We start from the raw sequence: 18,949 nt of genomic DNA, 5'->3' as shown, positions 1-18,949 counted from the left end.
CAGTGGTCCACGCAGAACGTGCCCTCTTTAATACCCATCACCAGGCTAACCCATCCCCCCACCCCCCTCCCCTCTAGAACCCTCAGTTTGTTTTTCAGAGTCCATCGTCTCTCATGGTTCGTCTCCCCCTCCGACTTACTCCCCTTCATTCTTCCCCTCCTGCTATCTTCTTCTTTTTCTTTTTTTCTTAACATATGTTGCATTATTTGTAAAGAAACATAATTTTAAGGATGAGTTTTCTGCATGGGTTTTGGGGTTTCTCGAAATGGCTCTTTATTCTGATTAGATTCAAAGATGCTAATGACTCTATTTCAAGTAGTAAAGAGAACACTAATAGTCCATGGCATAATCTGGCAATAGGGATATGCAAAACATCACTACGGAATACTCATAATCAACCCACTAATAAGAAGCAAGGGACTGAGCGGCATTGTATATGATACTTCTGAACATTTTTGGCAAACTAATGAATATAACGAGAGTGGCTAGCTGTTCTTGATGTCACTGGACAAAGTAGGGGGAAAATGTTGAACTTAGGGATTTAAATTCCCAATGTATGTGCCCCATAAATGATCTGAAAGCTTCTATGTGCTCTCTGAAGAAGATTCTCATCTTCTGTAGCCATAGGGCTGAGATTGTTAAAAATCAAACCCAGAATCTTATCTGGTAACTAGTTGAATCACAATGCAAGTCAAACTCCCAGCCTCATAGTTTTCTACAATTAAAGTGAAGGCATTAATGGGGAAAGTATGCCATAAAGATTGTGAGGATTCAATTAAATGATTCATGAAAAGTTTTTAGCATCATTTCTATACAGTAAACATTCAATAAGCATTTTTGTGTCTGTGTTTCTGCAAAATAGGTGGCTTACTTTCAGCCCATTTCCACTCAGGAGGTGACTCTACTTACTACAGGAGGTTTCTTCTTTCCACTATCCCATCACCACAAACGAAATATAATACAATCACTTCTAGCAACAATACATGGTCCTCAGGTAATGCATATTTGAGTTTATGAAACTTTAAAAGTCTAAGAAATGTCTCATGAAATTCCAGATGGATATTAATTTTTTTCACTCTTTTTTTATTGTTACATTAACCACCATACATTACATCATTAGTTTTTGATGTAGTGTTCCATGATTCATTGTTTGCATATAACACCCAGCGCTCCATGCAGAACGTGCCCTCCTTAATACCCATCACCAGGCTAACCCATCCCCCCACCCCCTCCCCTCCAGAACCCTCAGTTTGTTTTCCGGAGTCCATCGTCTCTCATGGTTCATCTCCCCCTCCTATTTCCCCCCCTTCATTCTTCTCCTCCTGCTATCTTTTTTTTTTTTTAACATATAATGTATTATTTGTTTCGAGGTACAGGTCTGTGATTCAACAGTCTTGCACAATTCACAACGCTCACCATAGCACATACCCTCCCCAATGTCTATCACCCAGGCACCCCATCCCTCCCACCCCCCACCATCAGTTTGTTTCCTGAGATTAAGAATTCCTCATATCAGTGAAGTCATATGACACATGTCTTTCTCTGATTGAGTGAGATCATATGACACATGTCTTTCTCTGATTGAGTTATTTCGCTCAGCATAATACCCTTTAGTTCCATCCACATTGTTGCAAATGCCAAGATTTCATTCCTTTTGATGGCTGCATAATATTCCATTGTGTGTGTGTGTGTGTGTGTGTGTGTGTGTGTGTGTGTACACCACATCTTCTTTATCCATTCATCTTGCCCACCTTTCTTTTAAAAAATTAGGTTGTGCAATTTGTCCTTCTATACTGCCTCAGGCCAAATCCAAAAGAGGGTGGGCTGCTGTGATGAGGGAAGTGTCCGTGATCATGATGGTCTTCAGTAGCAAAGAAAAGAAATTCCCAATGTAAATGGCTTCAACAAATAAGGAAATTTATTTAATCCAATAACAAGAAATCCAAAGGTTGAGCATCCATGAAAACAACATAATTAGAGCCTCGGTTCCATTTCTCTGCAACTCATTTGGCCAGACCTTGTGTGTTGGTTTTTTTTTTTTTTAAGATTTTATTTATTCATTTGACAGTGCGAGAGGGAACACAAGCAGGGGGAGTGGGAGAGGGAGAAGCAGGCTTCCCGCTGAGCAGGGAGCCCGATGTGGGGCTCGGTCCCAGCATCCAGGGATCATGACCTGAGCCGAAGGCAGGTGCTTAGCGACTGAGCCACCCAGGCGCCCCGCATTTCTTTGCTTTTTTAAGATAAGAAAGACTTCCCGCAAATTCTCAGAATGTCTCTTTCAGACAATCTTCATTTTCTTCAGATGTCTCTGACATTCTATTGACAAGAATTATGTCTCATGTCAGTGTCTACACTACTTACTGGATGAAGGAAAAAAACCACCATGATTGGTCTACACCAATTAGCACTCACCTGTGGGGGCTGGAGTAAGTTTAGAATCACTGAAGCCCAAGGACACATTTGGGTACTATTAGAAGGGAGGATTTTAGGCTATCCAGAGAACATGCCACAGAGTTCTGAAACGAATGTAACTTTCTACCAGAAGCAACAGTAATCTGTGAAGAGCACATAAAAACGATGAGACAAGAATGTTCGGTCATGGTGTAATAAAGAGCGGCAAGCCCTAGGAATAAAGAAATCCAGAGATTGAGGCATTGCCAGATCCTGTATTGCAAATTATACATATTCAAAGGCACATAAATCTTTGCCTTTGAGGTAGACTGTCTAACCACCCTAGAAAGGGAATACTATGGAGTGAAAGTATTAGGACTCCTAGTTACACATAAATAGGAAGATACGTAGTATCCTACTTATTTATTTAAACCAGAGGGACAGCTGCAGTGTGCCAAAGGACACAAGGAAGAAGAGCAGAGCTCAGAGAATCAAAATGCCTGGACAGGTCAATTCAAGAGTAATCTTGGTCCACACATTCACGAAAACATTTGGAATGCATGGGGAACAAGAAGAGCCCCTCCCCCCACTCACAATTTTCATTTGTTATGAAAACAGTAGAGGGAATAGGAAACACACGTGGGGCAAACTGTGCTGATTGGCAACTCAGTAGCCCTTGCCGATAATGAATTTCATTCTTGTTCACCATCTGCCAAGTGGACATGTTCTTCAGTGATGCTGGGCCCCTAACATTAAGTCTTGATTGTCTAAGCTGTTGTGGTGAGCTCCCTTCCATTGCTTGCGATTGCTTTAGGCATACACATGTGGCCCAGTTTTGGCCACTGAGACATGGGGAAATCTAAGAAAGATCTTCTTCATGAGATTCCAGGGCTGGTGGTCAACATCTTAAGAACAATAGGGGGGCTAGCCTAAGAGAATAAGTTAACCTGTTAAGGATGGGGGAGCAGAAAGATAGAAGGAACTCGGTTCATCATGACTTTGCTGAACTGGTGAGTAAACCAAAGCCATCCTTCCTTTGGATTTCTTTATATAAGAGACAATAATTAGCCCATTGTGTAAACCACTTTTAGTCAGGTTTTTCTAACCAAATAACAGGGGGAAACGAAATAATGGAGATGGAAGCTGAGATCCTAGAAAGCCTTGATAGAAGACCATAAAAAAACAGGTTTCATTTTGCTGAAATCAGATCCCTGAAAAGTAATATCCATGTGGTCCTGGGATAAGTGGGTTTTCTTAATCCCAATGGCTTATACTGCTTTTTAAATACAATGACAGTAACCTGCACAGAATGTGCGTGTGTTCTTGAAGGCCACAGGTGAAAGCAGGAATAAGAAAGGATGATCTAATGATGTATTTGTAAAATGAGAACGGGATATGTACAACATGGTGACTGTAGTTACTAACGTTGTACTATATACCTGAAATTTGCTAAGAGAATAGATGCTCTCACCACACAGACACACACACACACACGCGCGTGCACACACAAATTGATAACTATGTGAGGTGATGGATGTGTTAACTAACCTAATTGTGTAATCATTTCATAATATATATGTATATCAAATCATCAAGTTGTACACCTTAAAATTTATACAGTGTTATTTGTCGATCATATCTCAATAAAGCTGAGAGAAAAAATGAGAACAGACTTTAAGGGAAAATTGAAAATAATGATCAACAAAATAATACCCAAGAGATGAGCCAAATAGCAAATTGGACACAGCTGAAACACAAATTAGTGAGGTGAAAATTCAACTGTGAAGTTCTCCAAGAATACAGGGAGCTGGGGACGGCAGGGAGAGGTACAAAAAAAGTATGAGAGAAATTTAATATTCATGGAGGATACATTCAGAAACTCCAAAATTCTCTTAACTGGAGTTCCAGAAGGAGAGAATAGAAAAAATGTAAAGGTTAAAGTGATCATAAAATTAATAGAAGCAAATATCTAAAACAGGGCACCTGGGTGGCTCAGTTGGTTAAGCCTCTGCCTTCAGCTCAGGTCATGATCCCAGGGTCCTGGGATTGAGTTCCACATCGGGCTCCCTGCTCCACGGGGAGCCTGCTTCTCCCTCTACCTTTCCCCCCAGCTCGTGATCTCTCTCTCTCAAATAAATAAATGAAATCTTAAAAAAAAAAAAAGCTGAAAACAGTTGTCTTGAGTTTGGAATGGCCCATACAGGACCAAGCAAAATTAATTAACATAGTAATGATAAACCCACCCCTACTCATTTCTTGAAGAAATTTCAGAACACTAAGAACAAAGAGAAAATTGTAAAAAGCTTTCAGATACAGAGTAAAAGAAAAATAAAATAGAATTGGGAAAATCTGAAACAAAGGAGAAAAACAAAATCCCACAAAGTAAGAAGACTTCGAATTCTCACTGACAACAATGGATGCCAAAATAAAAAGATCAAAGTCTGTTAACATCAAATTCTACAAGTATGAAATTCTCCATTATTGCAAAGTGAGCAAAATAGAGACATTTTTAAATTTGCTAAGATTCAGGTGAATAGGAATCTTTTTTTTTTTTTGCGCTTTTCCTTCCTTCAGATTCTTTGAATAGGAATCTTTTAAAATAATTACTTGAGTTTATCCTTTAGGAAATGGCCAAATGGAAGATAAAGCCAAGAATTTAAAAGTCAGGCGGTAAAAGCAGGAAAGACACACTGAAGCATAGCTGTTAAATATGTATTTATTGTGAAACCAATCAGTAATCTAAAATTAATGGGGCTGCCATGGAGAAAAAGATTTAGTATATGCTAAAGTTCTTGCCTTTGGGGGAAGAAAGGTAAATATATTGATTGTATCTTTTATTTGTTTAGCTTTTTATATAAAAAATTACAGCCACACATAAAAAATATTATAACAAACTTCACTATAGCCATAATCTAGAAGTAATAATTATTCACATTTTGCCATATTCCTGCAGTATTTTAAAACAATTCCCAGATATTGCAACCCTCCACCTTTGAATATATCAGTATGCATCTTTATCTAAAAGTGACTTTTTACATAACCACAATACCATTATAACACCTAACAAGATAAGAACAATTTCACAGTATCATTTAGTATCCAGTCCATATTCAGATTTTTCTAATTGTCCCCAAAATATCTTTTTACAGTTATTTTGTTCAAACGAAGCCCACAGATAGCATTTGGTTGATATGTCTCTTAAGTCTCTTAATACTTGATAGTCCCACAGCTCACTCCAACTAAAAAAAGGGGGGGAATCCCACAAAGAAAAAAGATCCCAAATTTTTTCATGCAACCAGCTTCTGAAAAAACCAGGTCAGTTGCTAATTAACTTATGGTGAGACCAAGTTAGACAATGACCCACAACCTGCATTTGTTTGTCTCTTTATAGGATTGTTTAACTGGTCTCTAGCCACTGTATCAATAAGAAGTTTGATCTAAAAGTTTGACAAGGTGCAAGTTTAATTGCATTGTTAGAAGTAATATAAGTAGTGGTAGGCACTCCACATTACATCTCATCATGAAGCACATTATGTAAAAATGACCATTTTAAGTGATGCTAAGTTTGACCAGTGGGTTCAGGTGGTAATCTGATCCTCCACTGCTAAGTTCCTCATGCCTTCCCCTTATGATCAATAAGTATCTACAGTCTGATACCTTGTGCTTTGGTAAAGTTACTCTTGGATTTAAAGGAGGGGGGCAGTAAATCAGAAACCATCTAGAAATTAACAAAATGAGAACATTGCCAGAAAAATAAACACAAAAATGGCAGAAGGAATGAATTTATTTTAAAACAACAGAAATCAAAGAATCAGGAGGAAAAGACTTGACCAAAAAAAAAAAACAAAAACTGTTCTTGGAAAAGATCAATAAAAATAGAAAAATATTCGGTAAGTCAGACTGAGAGGAAAAAAGAGAAAGCATGCAAATAAATAATAGGGGATACATACAAAATTATAAGTAAAAAATTTGTTCTAGAAAACATGGGTGAAATTCTGAGAAAATAGGAATGACCAGGTTGGCTCCAAAAGAAATTTTAAAACCCATATTAGTCAATATGAGAAAATCATCTAGTAAAATTAGATGCAAAAGCAACATGAGTCCATTAATGAATGTAATTCACCACATTAACAGATTGAAGGAAGAAAGCATTATGAACAACAACAAAAAAACACAAAAAAAAACCAAAAAAAACCCCCAAAAAACAAAAAAAAAGAAAAAAAGAAAGAAAGCCTTATGAAAATAATTATAGCCAATTCTGATACGCTGATCGCTACATACCTGGACTGTTATAATTGCTTTAACTATATTAACTAACTTCAATAACTAATTTCAATAAATGCTATAAAGGCACGTGATTAAATTCAATCCCATTCCTGATTAAATTATTAAAAGAAATATATTTTAGGGATAAAAAGAAACATCACTATTCTGAGAAAAAAATAAAGCATCTATCAGAAATCTATAACGAGCATTATGTTTGATGGTGGCCTTAGAACTTTTCATATCAAATGTCAGAAACTCAGTTTTAAACAGAAGTTACTTGTTTTTCCACAAGTAACTTGGAAGTTCCAGAGTATTCATCTAGATTGGCAATACCTGGGTCCAAGGGATCCCTACCTGGGAAACAAAAGATTATTCAATTTGCAAAGGTATCACAATTTTGAGATAGCAATGTACCCTGGTGCATATAAACTAAGATTCAGTTTACAAAAAATTCAAATCACATACAAATTTGTCAGATATTGAACCTGTGCCCTTGGCCCTTGATTTTTGCCCTGTCTCCTTCCAACTGATTCAAGATAACTGTGAATCTAGAGAAGCCAGAAGAACCCCCTCTTCCCATCACATGCTTGCCTTATTCTCATTTTTTGTCTCCCCACTTCATCATCACACTGAGCCCTGGCTCAGAGTTTCCTACTTTGAATAAGGTGTTGCCTGAGGAATTTCAGGATCTCTCCCCAGGAGTGCTCCTGGGCTGCAGCGTGGGCAACAGGGTCCCCTCCCCAGAGCAGGAAGCAAGAATAGTTCTTGTTTGGGCAGGCATAACACAGGGGTGCATAGGGCGGCTCAATGAGATGGCCCGCCCCAGGGTACAACAGCATCCTTCCATTGTTTCTCCCGTGGCTCCAGAGCTGGTGCAGGGCCTGCTCAGCATACTTCCTGCTATTCAAGCATTCATCATTCTCTCCAACCACGAAGAGGATCGGACCCTGGGCCTTTTCAATAGGAAGCACGCTCTGCTGACTCAGTTCATCCTGGGGGTCCCCCCTGTAGTGGCGGAGGCGCAGAGACCCTGAGATGTCATACTGCATGCGCTCCATAAACGAGGGGATGGGTGTTATAACCAGATCTTTGTACCTGAGCGGAAATTCATAGATGGCATTGGGCCCATTGATGCAGATGGTGGCTACCACCTGCTTCAGGAAGCAGGCCATGGCCAGCCCGATCTCTGCACCTTTGCTCACAGAGATCACTCCGATTCCTGGCATTCGGACCTGCAGCACAAAATAAAGGGAACCCATCAGATGCCATACTCGAAGGAGCTGCCCTGCAGGCCAGTAAGCTAGTGTCATGGAAACGGTCAGACAATATGGGCTGGGAATCCTAGCGCTGGGGTTTACCAGCTTCTGTGACTGAAAACATTACCTCTTTGCCTTCTGGAAGCCTTATTGTCTTACGGGGGTGATAATATTCCCTACCCTGCAGGATTGTTAGAAGGATTTAGTGAAACAATAGAAATAAAAACTCTTCATCAAAGGCAGAGTTCCATAAAAGCAAAAAGAGTTTAAATGCACCAGCAACATTCAACATCACCTGTAGAAGCAGGTAAACTTAGGAATCAAATTCTTCTCTCCAGCTAGGAAAAGAGGTTTCCCGGGTTCTTTTGAATATTATGTAGGTGTTATTCATATTTATATAGCAGTTTACAGTTGCACACGTTTTGCACATCCATTAATCCAAGAGCTAATCATGAATTCATTGGGAGGGTAAAGATGAAAGACTCGAATTTTATAAACAATTGAATTCCAGCGCCCTGTCTAATAGGAAAAGTAGTAGGTCATAGGAAGGGGCCCTTAATTCTGTGGAACGCTGAGGGAGCAGAGGGAAGGAAGAAGTTTGGCAGATAAGTAGGGAAAGGAAGGGCATTTTGGACAGAGAGAAGCAAATACATAGCAACCTGATATGTTTACTTTGCTTACAGTTGTATGCCCAGCACCTGTCATCAGATCGCCTAAAAAAAAAAAAGTTTTGTTTTGTTTTTTTTAATTAGAGCTTTCTGAGATCCAGTTTTCAAGTTTCTACTGCAATAGGTCTGAGTGGGCCCAAGAATCTCATACTAGTGCATATCCCCCCAGGAAATCCCGTGTGCCTCTACGTTTGGGAACCATCCGTAAGAAGAACAGACTTGGGAGCGAGGGAGGAGACTATCATCACTGGAGACGGGGAACTACACAATGGCGGTACCACAGGGGGGCAGTGATGAGGCAACAAACTAAAACAGTGGCAGGGAGCGTGAAGAAGGTGTGACGTATTGAGAAAGATTGGGGAATAGACCCTAAAGCACTTTGGGACTGGTTGAGGATGTAGGGAAGGGAGAGAGGGGGAAAATTGATGGGCAAGGATGACAAGGTCGATTTATTGAGAGTTTACCGTATGCTTGGTCCTCAGCTAAGTGCTTTACACATAAATTGTCTCGGTTTGTCCTTCCAATAAGGACCCAGAGATTCAGGAAGTCTACAAGTCTTGCTTAAGGTTACAACAGTATCAAGGGGCAGAGGTGGGAATTGACTCTCTTCTGATGATACCGAATCTAAATTGAATTTTGCCAATTGCACTTCCTCTTCGGATAATGTCACAAATAGGGACATTTGAAATGAAAAAAGAATGTTTTTAAACTTGAAAACATTTTATCTGGGATTTAATTCCTTCCAAACAATCCTTTAAAGAGAGCCAAATATGCTTAGAAAAATCACACATATATTTGATGCCGATGATGGCAGTAACACTGAAGATGAAGATACTGATAATATTCTGATAGGAGACAGGGCCTCGTGCCTCCTAGAGAAGAGTCAAGGCTCTCCAGGGAGAGAGTGATACGAGTCACTGAGTCAGGATAACCTGATGGTTTGGAGCAAAGACATTGCCACAAGGGCTGTCTAGTTCTGACACATGACTTAATCTGAGTGTGCCTTCTCATCTGAAAAATGAGGATGTCCACAGTACTCACATCACAAAGTAATTGTGAGTGTTAAATAAGAGTGCTTTTAGAGTATTTAGCAGAGAGTCAAACAGAGTCGTTTAATAAATGTTAGCTGGTATGATTGTTTTACCATGACAGGTTGAGCCATAGAACATAGCTGATATTTGAACGTTTTCAAACTGGAAAACCAGAATTATTATGTTTCAACTTAACAGAATGTCAACCCAGACACCTGACCATGTGATATTTATTCCCATGTGTCTGTTTTTAGTCACTAACACAAACATCAGTCCTTCGAGACATCTTCAAGAGGTCTAGATTATAATTCATCTAATATTTATATTATATCCTAGAAAAAAAGCTGGATTAAGAGATGTACTAGTTCAATCCTTCTCAAATGTGAATGTGCATCTGCATCACCTGGGGATCTTGTTAACATGCAGATGCTGGCCGGGCTGCAGCCTGAGAGTCTGCATTCAAACAGCTCTCTGGTCACACCAAGGCCTCTGGACAGTGGACCACATTTTCGATGGTACAACAATACTTGACAGAGTACTAAAATGATCCTTCCTTTCTAGATTCCTTTCCCGGCTTGGGGCCTTGGATACTTACTTGGGGCTTAGTTCTGCCCCTAGATCTGATACTAAGTGAAGAGCTAATTCAGCTAATCTGATGGTGCAGCCACCTCCATTCTGCTGATAATTCTGCTCTGATCCTGTGGCCCAGCTCTAAAACTGAACTTCTGCGCATCCTCAGTCTCAGGAGCATTACCCCATGCAGAGGCAATCATTGAAGTTTGAAACCACGGCAAGCCAGAGAATTCATCATTTGAGATCAGTGGCTGATAAAAATTGAAGAGCCACTGATGAATAAGTCACATGCACTTCAAACGTAAGGAGTCTTGGCTTTTTTTCTCCCCTGCTGAAAATAACCATAATCTATCCACCCTTTATTGTCTTTTGTGCCAGGAAGCTGATCGGCAACCCAACAATTCTACGAGGTCGACATTATCATCCCCATTTTAAGGGTAAACTGTGCTATGCCCAAATCTAAACAGATTGGTAAAATAGGCAAAACAGCCATTTCTGATTCTTTTTTTTTTTTTGCTATAATGTTGCAAGGTAGAATGAAAAGTATTCTAAATTACCTTGGGATGAGCTAGTAGCAAGTTAGCAGCTTCCTCAAAATATTCCAGGTCGATCTCCTGCAGTAAATTGGGCAGATCTTCGTAGGCAAAGTAGGCTAAGGCCAGCACTGCAAAGCCATGCGCAGCCAAAAGACTGGCCCGAAACTCAATCAGACCCCCTCCGCCCCCAAACAAATCAATGACTCCTGGGAAAGGACCTTCCCCTGAAAGCAACAAAAAGAAAAGAGAATGGGATCAGAAAGAGTGGAAGGAGGGTAAAGTGGCTAAGAGGGGAAGTACAAGGTGAACAAACTGAATTCCACCTTCACACACACACACACACACACACACACACACACACACACACACACAAAATGGCATGTTGCTTTTAAACTATTGTGAGAAATAATAGTTCTCCAATAATGTGATGCCATTTGTTTTTGTTTTCATATTCATCAACATTTCCTATATCACCAACGATTAGTCTCACCTGGAGGCAGGAAAAGGGCTCCTCGCACCCGACCTTCTCGGATCTGCACACGCTGTACCCCAGGGGCTGAGAACCAGCGCTGGACCACCTGGCTGGCCATGGGCTCACCTATGATCAAATCTTGGAAACAAACTGAGTCATATAGGTTCAGAGTGACCCAAAAGGGGCTGTTCATCACATCCTTCTTAAGCAGCCTCCTGAAACCCTTCTGGGGCTTCAGAGACCAGAAGAGGCCCATCGGGTGGACCCCCACGTAGTCGCCTCCACATGCAGGAGCCCGCATTAGGTCCAGCTCACCAACCTCGTTCGCCTTGTAGAAGGCTTTGGACTGGTACACATTCCCCTTCTCATCCTTCAGAGACGCCGTTAGGGTCACCAACTGCAACGGGGACAGGCCTGTCACTTGGATATGCACTGGCTCATCTGCAAGGGCGCTTGCTGGGGTGGCTGTCAGCTGGAACATTGGCAGCTCACAAAGGGACCAGGTGGTATTCCCTGCCCTGGAGGGTGAGAGGAGACTTTGAGTTGGAGACCGAAATCCCAGGAGAAAGATCAAGACAAGGCTTGCATTAGGTCTGGCCAAGCTCTACTTCTAGAGACCTCATGCAAAATATATAGAACATTAGGAGGAGGGAAAAGAAGACGTGCAAGAGGACTCATTATTCTCATGTTACACATGAGGAAACAGGTTGAGTGACATGCTCAAAACCTCATAAATAATTAACAGTAAAACTAGAAATTCAAGCTAAGGCTGATACCTGCAGCCTCCTCTCTTATCCATTATAACACTGTAGTAAATCTTCATTTTATGGTTTGGGGTAAATTAAGCTTCAATTCCTCAGTTGAGATAATACCCCTGTGACCTACTTCACCAGGTGTTTGTTAGGATCTAAGGAGGTAATGCATGGAAAAGCCCTTACAGGAAGGATCAGTGCTACTTTTCAAGCCACATACCTACCTGGGTAGAGTTACATAAACAAGAAATATACTATGGTGTTGTATATTTTTTGTTTTAGTCTCTAAATAAGACCAACTTCCAGCTTTTTTGTGTGTTCCCATTATTTATTCCTTTTAAGGGAAAATAAAACTCCATGATCTTGTCTCTGCTTTTATGCCTTTCTGATGGACTGATAAATGTCAAAATATCATTTGTGGTAAAGAGACTGTAAAAGACATTGGGTCAGCTATTTCGTTCTCTGCTCCATTAATGAGCAAAATCTGGGGTATTTCCTCCTTCTTTACATCCTTTCTCCTTTCCTTTCTTCTCTCTCTCCTCACTTTTCTCCTTTCTTCCATACCTCATACTCACCAAAAAAAAAAAAAAAAAAAGGTTGAACCTATTTACAGATAACAGATGCAGAGTAAAATAAGAATAAAATAGAATTGGGAAAGTGTGAACCAAAATCAGGCATTGGTCAAAGAAAACCTACAGCATGAAAAGTAAAGCTTTTTATGGACTGTGAGTTTGGCACAGAATTCGTGACAGCCAAAGGAGAAAAGGTAACTTGGTCAGTTCCATTATTCTAATTATTATCATAGAAAAAGTTACCAGGTCCTCAGGGGAAAGGAAAAAGAGAGGTCTTTCCAATGTTTAGCTCTATAAGAAATTTCTTATATGAAACTTTGACATAGGTATGTGCCATTTTTTTGACAAAATCTTGATACAAATTATAGTGATGGAAAAGCCTCCTAAAGCCCAGGGATGGAGACTCAACAGCTATGTGGATACCATGTGACCTCAACCTGGGGCCACTGAGGATTGGATCAGGGCTGAATACCTGATTCAAGATGCGCCAGGGATATTTTTCCCTTACCTATTTAGAATGGGGACCCAGAGATCACCAGTCACTCTGATTTGTCAGAAATTCCCCATAATGACTCTGAAAAACAAACTGAGGGTTCTAGAGGGGCGGGGGGGTGGGGAGATGGGTTAGCCTGGTGATGGGTATTAAGGAGGGCACGTTCTGCGTGGAGCACTGGGTGTTATGCGTAAACAATGAATCATGGAACACTACATCAAAAACTAGTGATGTAATGTTGGTGATTAACATAACAATAAAAAAATTTAAAGGAAAAAAAAAGAAATTCCCCATAATGGTCACTCTTACTCTATGTGTACATTTTTGCTATTTCCACCAAAGTGTGTGCCAGAGATTAGATGAGAGTGACATTCCTATAAGAAGCAGTTCTCTCAAGAAAACTATATGGATTTGACAAAAACGAAACCATGAAACAAATAAACGCAAGAGAGAAAGACAACTTGTCAGGCCAACAGTGTGTGCTTGTGAATGCTGTCTCGGTTTCCCTACCAAAGACAAAGAAGGGACCAGATGATCAGTAACCCCATAGTCATTGCCCCTTGCAGTATGGGCTAAATAAAGTCAGTATCTTTCACACCTTCTATCTTGTGATGGGTGTACCTTTGTGAGGACTCGGTAGGCATCCAAGGCAAAGTTTGACAGATTGCCTTCCCAGAAGTTGGCTGTGAATCTAACAGTCCTCAGACTTAACAAGCCTCTGTGTCATCATTCCCTTATATTCAAGAAACAAGAAGAGTCCAGAATTAAAATACACACATACACAACACACATGTGAAAGAAGACTTGGTACCTATACACCTGGGGTTCTGAGGAACCCTGAGGTTTTGTGAAATGTTACTAAGGGGTTTCCACTAGAGTTCTTAACTGAGAGAAAAAGAAACTGTTTTTGAACTTCAAGTGTCATGTGATTATGGTGCACATAATGATGGATAGTGATTGAGTGGTCCTATTAGTGATTTCTTTACAAGTTTTTCATCCCATGAGGGCAGTGTCCAAAAGGATCATGTTCATTTTCGGTTTTGGATCCAAGACAGAGGAGGTCCTTGATGGTTAGTGAGCACTCTATTGCATGGGGAGGATGGTAGGCTGATGATGTTTGCCTCTCCTTCCTCAATCACGTACTCCAAACTCCCTTTCTACTTTGTGAAATGAGTTAAGGTAGTAAACAAACCCTACTGCTATAAGGGAAAATTGGAGGGAAATTTGCATTCCAAAAAATGAATTCTTACACACTGCAACTCCTCTGAGCTCCGACACTTTGCTATTATTTGTAAGCATTGCAAAGTGTGGACTGAGTAAGAAAGGCATCGTGAAGTAGGGGCAGGATCAGAAGAGCATTGTAATAGGAATTGTTTTTTGAAGAATTTTTCTCAGGGCACCTGGGCGGTTCAGTGGGTTAAGGGTCTGCCTTCGGCTCAGGTCACAATCCCAGGTCCCAGGATCCAGCCCCACATCGGGCTCCCTGCTCGGTGCAGAGCCTGCTTCTCCCTCTGTCTGCCTCTTGAAAATAAATAAAATTTTTAAAAATCTTTGAAAAAAAAAGAAGTTTTCTCCCTTGGTTATTTATTATACCGCTTTTATATTTTAGTAAGCATTTGCCTTTTATAAACATGTCTGATGGTCCAATAGGCTGATTTTTGAAGATAAATTTAAAGTGGAAGAAGAGGGCGCCTGGGTGGCTCAGATGGTTTAAGTGTCTGCCTTCAGCTCAGGTCATGATCTCAGGGTCCTGGGATCGAGTCCCACATCGGGCTCCCTGCTCAGCGGGGAGTCTGCTTCTCCCTCTACCTCTCTCTCTGTCTCTGTCTCTCATGAATAAATAAATAAAAGTCTTTAAAAAAATAAAAATAAAGTGGAAGAAGAGGATTAAAGGACCAGACACATGTCTCATGAGATCAGAAATGGAGAATTACCATGTTCTGAGTCATTTCACAAGAGTCGACACGCCAAAAAGTCTGTCTTTACAATGAAGCTACCAACCGATGGGATTTACACTAGCTGGTAATATAAGTTGTCCTGTCCCATGTGCATTGTCTTTAACAAATAATTTTAAAATGCAGCAACGGCTCCAGGAAAACTGAAAAGGCAATCATACACCGCAATCATTTGACAAGTAAAGGGCCTGGTTCTTTTAAATGGCTACTGGAGGGCGCCTGGGTGGCTCAGTTGGTTAAGCGACTGCCTTCGGCTCAGGTCACGATCCTGGAGTCCCAGGATCGAGTCCCGCATCGGGCTCCCTGCTCAGCGGGGAGTCTGCTTCTCCCTCTGACCTTCTCTCCTCTCATGCTCTCTCTCTACCATTCTCTCTCTCTCTCAATAAATAAATAAAAAAAAAAAATTAAATGGCTACTGGAATTCTACTCTCCCCCTTGGTTCCCTTTTTTTCTCTAACAGCAAACATTTATTGGGCACTTACTAAAACCTAGCCGCGGGTGATATTAATTCCCATAATAAAGCCTTTCCAATTTTCAAGGTCCTTTCCTGGTCATTATAAGTTAGGAGATCAAACTCAGCAAGTTAAGTGACTTACCCAAGTTTGCCTGTGTTAACGGTGCAACAAGAATTTTAACCCATGCTATCTGACCTTCCATGTAAATCTTATTTTCCCCAAATGACAGTAGAAATGTGAATGTGCATTTTTTTTCCTGGCCTCTCCCACCCTTGTTTCTTTTTTACTACTTTCTTGTCTTTGGTTTCATCTTTTCCTTTTCCCTGACTCTGAAGCTTTTAGTGACAGATACTGCCTGAAGCATAGTATGGCAGGACTGATAATAGAATAGTAGGATTGAATTTTAGTCCACAAACCCACATGTGCACAAAATGCGATGTTTTCCTATTATTCTAGATTCAACGTAATTTCTCTTTTGAATCCTTGTTCCTCCAGGTGGCAGAGATGTACTCACAGAATTTAGAGCACTCTGCTTTTCCTTGCAGTCCAAGTAAGTCCCAGTGACTTGTACAGTGCTAAAACACTTGGCCGAAACGCCCTGCTCCTATGTTTTTATGCCTTCTTCCAAAACCAATTTTACAATGAATGCCGAGCAGGTCATACCAGTTTGCAGATAAAGGTCAGAAGGAATGCAATATAAGACTGTAGTGAACTGGGGCACCTGGGTGGCTCAGTCGTTAAGCGTCTGCCTTCGGCTCAGGTCGTGATCCCAGGGTCCTGGGATCGAGCCCCGCATCGGGCTCCCTGCTCGGCGGGAAGCCTGCTTCTCCCTCTCCCACTCGCCCTGCTTGTGTTCCCTCTCTTGCTCTTTCTCTCTCTCTGTCAAAAAATAAATAAAATCTTAAAAAAAAATGCTTATTGATTGTGCTTCACTTCATTCGCATAAACTCTCATCCATTTACCTAATTCTTCTTCCCTGTTTACAGGCTTTTTCACTTCCCAGTCTAACCTCTGCAATATTGTCAGATCTCAACACAAAAATAATCGAATCTCTCTCCTGCTTTAAACTTCCAATGGCTGAAGGGTGATGGGGTAAGTCCAAATCCTTTGGCCTAGCATTAAGACCCTTTGCAGGGGAATGGTTCCACCACAACACCCCGGACGGTTTCCCTGTGTCCGCAGGCAAAACTTGTACCACCAGGCCTTGCAATTGCAAGAATGTGGTAAGAGAGGCAATCTTTCGAGGGGGCTTCACAAGATTGTTTTCTCACCTGTCTCTCTTATCCTCTTTTTTTTTAAAGATTTTATTTATTTGAGAGAGAGAGAGCACATGAGAGGGGGGAGCGTCAGAGGGAGAAGCAGACTCCCCGCCGAGCAAGGACCCCGATGCGGGACTCGATCCTAGGACTCCAGGATCATGACCTAAGCCGAAGGCAGTCGCTTAACCAACTGAGCCACCCGGGCGCCCCTCTTATCTTTTTTTTTTTTTTAATTGGAATAGAATGGACATATGAGATTAGTTTCTATACATTACCAAATGATCAGCGTGAAAGGTTTAGTTACTATGTGTCATCATACAAAGTTATTACAATGTTATTGGCTATATATTCCCTATGCTGTACCTGATGACTTATTTATTTTATACGTGGAAGTTTGTAGCTCTTAATTGTCTCTCCCTATCTTACAGGAGGCCGCTATGAGACAGCTTTTCCACCCACCTCCCTGGTTCCAGAGAGGCATAGAGGACTTTGGGGCACGGCTGCAGGCTCTGTGACAGTTTTGCTGCAGTCTGGAGTTGGATCCTCAGCAACAGGGTAACTGCAACTGTGTTGAGGTCACGGGGCCCCTTTTGTTTCAGAGCCATCATTCAGGACTCAGACAGCAGGTGCCTTTGGCTTCTCTTGCCTTCATTATCTATGTAAATAATAAACTGTCTGAATCTAACAGGGGCTCACTATTTCTTTACCAGCTGAATCTGTCAGTCTTGGAGTTGGACTTCCCTTTGTGTTTGGTGCCCGTTATAACAATCTGATTCAATCAAAGCTTTTACAAGTCACCCCAACCTACTTACTAGTCCAACCATCTCATTATTACACTTAGCTTATGATATTGTAAAAATCTGCTTCTTTATCTCCCTCCCTTTTTGCTCTATCCAATGTAGTAGCCTCCAGCCACATATAGCTAATTAAATTTCAATGTATTAAAAACAAATAAAATTTTAATTCCTCAGTCACAGTAACCACATTTTAATTGCTCAATAGCCACACATAACTAGTGGCTACTACATTGGGCAATTCAGATAGAGACTGTTTCCATCAGCCTAGAATATTCCATTGAACAGCACTAGTCCGGATTGTTAATTATTCCTCAAGGGCAAGAATTACACCTTGCTCAACATTCTATTCCTCAGTTTCTAGAATAATGTCAGGCACATAAGCTGCTTCAAACAAGATAAGCCTTCCAGTGGTTGCAGAGAGAGCCCTAGGCAATGTGGAAGCAACCTCTTGGGCTGAAAGCTGAAAGCTGAAAGCCATTTTGTGGAGCAGGTTCCAGACTCCCACGGGGAAGGGTATCAAGGTTACACGCCTGGGAGAACTTGACCCATCCTGGAGAAAAGGCAGCCAAGAACTGGTAGGACGTTAACACGATAGATGGCAGGAAACAACTAAAGAGCAAAAGGTCACCCACAGGAGTTAAACTTACTAATCAAGAAACAAAAGTCCTTTCCCTTTAGGGGCTTTTCTTCCTTCATCACAGGTACTTCCTCCCACCCCCCACCCCATCTTCCAAGCAATAAGTCTCAGAGACAAATTTCCCAAGCCAAGAAACAATCTCTCCATAAGTTCACACGAGTAAGAGGACCCTGACTTTGCAGCCGAGTGTTCACTTTGCCCCCGAAACAGTCTCTAAAGGATCTCTTGTTAAGTGGATGCTTCTAAAACATAGATCCGCGTGACCAAGCAATCAGCCACCCACGAGGGAGGCGATGGTCCTCGCAGGTCCCCCAGTGAGCTGCGCTAGCCGCCCAGCTGAGAGGAACGCACACAGCTGAATGAAAGATGTCTTCCTGGGTGCCCTGCCTAATACCGCGCAGCCCTCAGCCAGGCCAGGCTGCGACAAGCCGACTCCCCCACACTCACCCTGAATTCACCTGCCTGGAGCAGTCTGGAGTAGGGCGGCTTGCTGAGCCAACTAGAAGCACTGGAGGCTTCCTCAGCCTATTCTTCCAACTGAGCCAGCCACGCGCCCTCTAGCCTGCTCTCCCTCACAAAACTGTCAGCTGCTCCTTCCTCTTATGTCCCCAGTGACGGGACTATGGGCCATGCTGTCACGGGGTCAGGGCAGGGTCTCAGTGCAGCTGGGGCACCTCTTAGTCCAGGTGTTTCACAATGGATCTCGGGTTTCATCACATAGCTCTGGTTTCTAAGCACTTCCCTGACTCCTCTCCACTCCCAGTTCTGGTCTTCTTTCCTGCAAACCCTTCTCCATTTCCTCCTTGGAGTCGGTGCTCTCTTAGGCAACTGCCTTT

General features: G+C 41.6%; 1 protein-coding gene across 2 annotated transcripts; it reads right to left on the bottom strand.

Annotated features, from left to right (window-relative positions):
• Positions 1-5,093: 5,093 nt before the first annotated feature.
• On the bottom strand, positions 5,094-18,695 carry LOC112836778 (acyl-coenzyme A amino acid N-acyltransferase 2-like). 2 transcript variants are annotated; one of them, XM_025888721.2, is made up of 4 exons: positions 18,561-18,695; positions 11,212-11,711; positions 10,743-10,945; positions 5,094-7,889 (listed from the first exon to the last, which is right to left on the bottom strand). In XM_025888721.2, the coding sequence occupies exons 2-4, from the start codon at positions 11,672-11,674 to the stop codon at positions 7,299-7,301; spliced, it is 1,257 nt and encodes a 418-aa protein (XP_025744506.1). In that variant the 5' UTR covers positions 11,675-11,711; positions 18,561-18,695; the 3' UTR covers positions 5,094-7,298. The 2 variants fall into 2 exon arrangements, with proteins under 2 accessions (XP_025744506.1, XP_073732748.1); XM_073876647.1 differs by having other exon boundaries at positions 18,572-18,685.
• Between the last annotated feature and the right edge of the window lie 254 nt (positions 18,696-18,949).

The sequence above is a fragment of the Callorhinus ursinus genome, unplaced genomic scaffold, assembly GCF_003265705.2.
Source record: "Callorhinus ursinus isolate GAN/ISIS: 27379988/994484 unplaced genomic scaffold, GSC_fseal_2.0 scaffold24, whole genome shotgun sequence".
In the NCBI taxonomy this organism is placed as follows: Eukaryota; Metazoa; Chordata; class Mammalia; order Carnivora; family Otariidae; genus Callorhinus; species Callorhinus ursinus.
Note: the sequence above shows the minus strand (reverse complement) of the source record. Positions and strands in the feature narration are given on the sequence as shown.